This window comes from Austrofundulus limnaeus, unplaced genomic scaffold (assembly GCF_001266775.1).
Source record: "Austrofundulus limnaeus strain Quisiro unplaced genomic scaffold, Austrofundulus_limnaeus-1.0 Scaffold435, whole genome shotgun sequence".
In the NCBI taxonomy this organism is placed as follows: domain Eukaryota; kingdom Metazoa; phylum Chordata; class Actinopteri; order Cyprinodontiformes; family Rivulidae; genus Austrofundulus; species Austrofundulus limnaeus.
In genome coordinates this window covers 58,149-64,456 of record NW_013952837.1, presented here as the reverse complement: position 1 = coordinate 64,456, position 6,308 = coordinate 58,149, and the positions used below count along the sequence as shown (strand labels likewise).

General features: G+C 38.6%; 1 protein-coding gene across 1 annotated transcript in view; it reads right to left on the bottom strand.

The window, feature by feature from the left end:
- Nucleotides 1–6,308, bottom strand: part of slc1a7b (solute carrier family 1 member 7b) — a 50,582-nt gene that overhangs the window by 26,792 nt on the left and 17,482 nt on the right. The window contains exon 3 of the mRNA XM_014024684.1: nt 2,997–3,212. Within this exon, the coding sequence (XP_013880138.1) occupies nt 2,997–3,212 (216 nt within the window). The remainder of the gene's footprint in view (nt 1–2,996; nt 3,213–6,308) is intronic.

The window sequence follows — 6,308 nt, the reverse complement described above, 5'->3', positions numbered from 1 at the left end:
ACTACAAGCTTCCTAGAAATGTAGTGGAGTAAAAAGTACAATATTTGTCTTTGAAATGTAGTGGAGTAAAAAGTACAATATTTGTCTTTGAAATGTAGTGGAGTAAAAGTAAAAAGTTCCCAAATAAATAACTACTCAAGTAAAGTAAAGATACTCAAAAAATGTACTTAATTACAGTAATAAAGTAAAAGTACTTTGTTACTGTCCACCACTGTACGTAGGTTCCTGTCAGGCATTATAGCAGCTATGATAAATGAGCATGAGTCAGTACCTGAGGGAAGCACAGAAGGGAACAGGACCCAACACAAGGGGAGCCAATCAACTGGTCAACTGGAGACTATAAAACCCAACATTATACAAACCTGTGCACTGCCTGGATTAACAGGAAATCATATGACTCAATGCCACACACATGAATCCTAAAGGGTTTAAAACTGTACAGCATCAGGACACTAAGAACCAGTGCAATTATAGAGATATCTAAGAAAGTTGCACAAGTCACCATCAGGTCTGGGATACACCAAGCTGATGCTTTGCTCTCACTGCTGAACCAGTACTGTAGGGACCTTCATTTATACTCTCGGGTTGTAACCATATATTTCTATACATTTGCATTCACTCAGTGCACCATATTTGTTTTTGAATACAACAAAGCTGATTATTTTCAGGTGAGCAGACAGATGTCGGGTGTGTTGCTTTGTGTTTTCTTGGTGTATATTTAATATATTTTTAATCTCTCTTTCAGTCTTTCCAATTACATTTCCCCTTTTTTTCCCTTTTCTCTTTCCTCTATAAAAAAGACACTGATGATGAAGAAATTAAGAAACTCTTATTAAGTTCTTTTCTCCAGTGAAGTGACAAAAAAAAAAAAAATACAACAAAGTATTTTTATTACTAAGACGAGTAAGAACACTTTTGTATTAAAACTGTAAAACACAGAAAACTTTATCCTTAACGCAACTAATATGTTTAAATTGAGATGAAAATAGATATTTCAAACAAAATTGCCAAATATCAACCATTTTAACCTTTTTTGTACACAGCTAATAATTGGAGATAAATAACTCAAATACAAGTAAAGATATTATTATAAAGATCTACTCAAGTAAAAGTAAAAAGTAAGTCATTAAAATTTTTCTTTGAGTAAAAGTTACTCTTTTTTTCCCAGCAGGAGACTATCTGTCCTGTGATGCATAGAGGACAGGAGGGAATATTTATTTCAAAACAAACTTCTACTGGTAAATGAAACGAATAAGCCTCATCACCTAATATGCAATTACAGAATAGAACATGTCCATGCATAATATTTAAAACATTTACAGAGAATAAAGAGCACTTTATGTTCAGACACAGAGCTCAGCTTCATCAACAAAAAACATGTTGAACAAACCACAAAGCAGCTGGTAGAAAAAGTCTTAAATCACCTGCCCTGCTACAGTTATAGTTCATTCTTGTTTGACAATGATACGGTTTTTGCTCACAAACATATAAGAACATATAAATATTACTTTTAATACTGTGGAAGGCATGAGATAAGCTACTTCTGTTACAAAGAAATTCAGCTCAGTGGATAGAGGACTAGATTATGAAGAGGGGGTTATGATTTAATCTATGATGAGATGAAAGTCTACAACACTGTGTGGACATCAGGGGACAGTTGCCTTGGATTGGCAGACCGGGGTGGTGGACCACAGACTGTGGTCCATCTACAGGAGGATCACACTTCTGAGCCTCCCTGGTAAGGTCTATTCAGGGGTCCTGGAGAGGAGGGTCCGTTAGATAGTTGAATCTTGGATTCAGGAAGAGCAGTGTGGTTTTTGTCCTAGTCGCGGGATGAGGATCAGTGTCTCCATATCCGGTTAGGATGCCTCCTGGACGCCTCCCTGGTGAGGTGTTCCGGGCATGTCCCACTGGGAGGAGACCCAGAGGAAGACCCTGGACACGCTGGAGGGACTATGTCTCTCAGTTGGCCTGGGAAAACCTTGGGCTTCCCCCGGAAGAGCTGGTCCAAGTGGCTGGGGAGAGGGAAGTCTGGGTCTCTCTGCTTAGGCTGCTGCCCCCGCGACCCGACCCTGGATAAGAAGAAGAACTAAAGACCTGATCGCTTCTGTGGACCAGCCTGGACCTCAGGACAAATAAAAGTAAATGATCCTTAGATCTCAGGGATCTGGAGGGAACATAAGGCTGCAGGAGTTCAAACAGGTCTACAGGAGTCTGTCCATTCAGGGCCTCAAAGATCATAAATAAAACTTTAAACTTTCTAAAACAGAGCCATTGTTAAGAAGTGAGAATTGAAGAAATGTTTCCACTCTTTTCTGTTTTGTTAAAAGACGAACTGCAGTATAGGACTAATTCCAACATGCAGAGATTTAAATCAATAGAATTTAAAAATGTGTTCAAGGCCCTTAAAGAATATACAATGTTACTTTAAATAAAAGCTAAATTCAAATAAAAGAAATAACGCTACTACAATCCATTTCTTGAAAGTTCTGGGCTGCCGTAACTACAGCCCCCTGCCCCTCCCTCCACAAAAGACCAGAAACCGGTGCAGTCAGGCCAGTTTTCCACAACCAGTATAACATGATCAGAATTCAGGTTACAAGTTAATTTAGATCAAGCTGAATCAGATCAGAATGTTCTGATTGGGGCGTTTACATTAAGCATTTTTTTTCCTGCTTGGCCATTTAATCTGATTACTTATGTCCATGTAAACATAGCCGGCAGCTGGAAATGTTTACATTTAAATGTCTGCTAACAACATCTGGTTAATAGAGATGTAGTAGCAGCAAATAAATCCTTTCTTGTCACATAATGCACTAAAAATAATCTACTGCTAAACTGAAAATTCACACCAGTTATCTTCAGTCCACCTGAAACATTTGGTCTCATGATTTTCCTCATAGCTGCCGCTGTAGCACTTAAAACTGCATGGAGTTCCACCTCGACCTCTTACTGAGCAAAGGTTTTCATGGTGCCCACGTGATCAGGGGTCTTACCGGATTAGATCTAGCAGAGCATCGGCAGAACTCATTATGGGCTTGCTGGTGTCCTCAGAGTCCTCCTTCTGGGCTGCGCCTCCTGGGTGGATGATGGAGACCATCATGATCCCCACAATCACGGCCACAAAGGTGGTCCACAAATAATACGAGACTGTGATCAAACCGAGCCGACTGGAACACTTGGCATCGAGAGCTGCCAGCCCTGACATCAAACTGAAAGAAGAAGAAGTTTTAATTAGTTTCTTTATTTTTGCACAGATTTTTAAATAGGCTATAACTTCATCATTTTCATAGACACTGGGCTAAATTTTATTTAATGTATGTGATGTAGCAGCTGAAAATCATCCCAACACATACTCTGAAAGTAATCACAGCATCTACACGTTAACCCAACTCATTATGTCTGTCTTATCTGATCTTAGGAAACATAGACAAAGCTATAACTCAACCAATGTCACAGATTTTAACCTAAAACTTGATGTGGTATTAGTTAAGAGTCATTTACAGCACAAGAGGAGTCATGATGTCGCATGAGACTGCTCATGACCAAAAGTGCTACAACCTCATCATCTCTCAATATGAGTCAAACATTCACTGATCATCAAGTTGAGCTCATCTGACCAGTGGAGATGTGTCGTTGTTTGGTAATGAAAGTGTGGACTAGCACAACCTGAGTACAGATGTAACTGTTTCAAACACTTGTGTTCTTGTTCATCTACTTTAGAGTCAGATCTTAAATCCTTGACGATGTGCTCAAAGTTTTTTTTTCTTTAATTAAAAAATAGAGGATATTTTTTTGCTGGTGGAAATGAGGTTGGAGCTTTCACTTCACAGCGGAGAGATTGTAGGATTTCCTCCCATCCTTTCAGGGTGGAGTTGGCATGTTCTCTCCATGGGTTTTCTCCAAGTACTCCAGTAGTTGTTATGCCCATTTTCCACTAGTGCCTCTACAGCAGTGGTTCCCAAACATTTTATCTTCTGACCCACAAAATATTCATGGCAAAAACTTGTGACCCCAAATATTACTGGTCTGAGTACACAAACTTTGTTAATAACCCTAAAAACACAGGCTTTTTGACAATCTAAACAGCTTATACACAAATATAAATACTTATTTATACTTATTTTGTGCTTTTTGTAATAATTATAGGGAAAATATTACATCAGCAATTATTTTTTACCCTTTAAATTGATTTCTGGAGATTATCCAAGGTGCTTCATGACCCATAATTGGGTCCCAAGCCCAACTTTGGGACCAAAGTGCAGTGGTTCCCAAACTTTTCAGCTTTTGACCCACAAAATAACAGCAGAGACCTGTGCCCCCATTTTTTGATAATAAACATTTGTATCAGGTCAACTAAACATGGGCATCGTAACAAATTTTTATACTACATTTATCCATTTTAAACATACTAACCTCACTCATTTGTAACAACTGAGACAAAAATGTATTTAATTCAAAAAATCTTTTCAGGACCCCACCTTGATGTTTTGGGACCCCACTTTGGGTCCCGACCCCAACTTTGGGAAACAATGCTCTACAGCACGGTTCAAAGCTTTTCCACTAGCAAGGATTTGTGGAATCAGCCACTTCTTCAGAACTTATTTCGCTGTGGTTCCAAGTGTACCATGCTGGCCTGAAAACATGACGTCAGAAGACTGTTAGTCACTGATTGGTTAGGGAGTGGAGTTACATGGTTGCTTCAGAAGAGCTACTCTCACAACAACCCAATCCACCATTTGCAAAAAACAAACATGTCCTTCTTTGTTGTGTTGCACATCTTTTCAGGGTCTTCTTCTACTACGTTTAATGGTGGCAAATAGCTTGATGGAGCATAACCACTACCAGCTGGTAAGACCTGTGACATCAAATTTTGGACTCTAGGACCGCTCAACTTTACAGTAAACACACCCACTAGAGCTGTTACTGAAGTTACCCGAACCATACTGAACAGAGTTCAGCCAAGTTGAACCGGACTGTAGAGGCACTAGTGGAAAAGGAGCAATAGGCTAACTGGTTACTAAATTGCCTCTAGGTGTGAGTGAGTGAATGGTTGTATGTCTCTATATGTCCCTGTGATGGACTGAGACCTGTCCAGAGTGCCCCCCACAATCAACCAATTGATGGATATTAATGAAATCATTGCATGTTCAACTACACATAGCTTTCCCAGTTTAAGATGGCTACCAAATCCAACTGACATTAGCCAACAGAAAATGGACATCAATTAGTCCATTTTGCAGCTTTTGAGTTTATAACTTCATCCTTTATTAAGAAGATGATCTTAGTCTAAATCTCTGGTAAGAAAGCTATTAGGTGACATATCAGCAACTGCTGGGTCTTTCATTTACCCAGTAAAGAAGTTGTTAGTATTTCTAATTTCTTTGAAATTTCAGTCATTCAAAGAAGCGTAAACCTATAAATTTCAAATGTTCTCTCAGCCTTTTTAAAAAGTGTTTGTGTTCGGATGAATACTTTTTCTGAAAGCACTCAGAGTAACAAGGTTAAACTTTATATTCATTACATGTGGCTGTCAAAAGTAAATAGGCATAATGTCTTTTTATTTGCATTCATAAAGGATTTTGAAGGTTATCATATGAGCCTGGTTTTTAAGTACTAACATTGTGCAACAACAGCTTGAAAATGTGCACTTATTGGCTGTCTCTCAACAAATCACAAGCTAAACCACCAGTCTTCAATAACATGTTAACGCAATCAGCCAATAAAGCCAAGAAAAAGAAGCTTTAAACAAAACTTGTTTTTGATTTTTAAACAGTTTCACTATGTACCACTCACAATTCAGGACAAGTTAGAGGTTTTGGTATTTTAGAGAAACCCCAGATCTGCATGGGGAGAACATGCAAAGTCCTCCTAAAACCCTGGGCTGGGATTCAAACCTGCAACCTTTTCTCTGAGAGGTGACAATTCTACTGCCATGCTGCCTCATTTTGAGTAGTTTATCTGTTGACAGCAGTGAGTGGGCATTAATAAAAATCAACATGTTTGTAAGAGGTTTGGGACAATCAGGAGCAGGATTGAAACTTATATTTAGATTTCAGTTGCCTTAAACCACACGTATCAAACTCAAGGTCAACAGGCCAACCTTTCTCTTTTGTGTCTCTGTATTTAGTTCATTCTTTTCAAAACAGCTGGTCAACTTTCAAGCCCAAAAAAATTAGGTTTGAATTTTTCATTTACATCAATTTTGATGTGGAAAGACCAACAAATAATCTACTTTAATTCAACTGTAATTGTGTGTGTGTGTGTGTGTGTGTGTGTGTGTGTGTGTGTGTGTGTGTGTGTGTGTG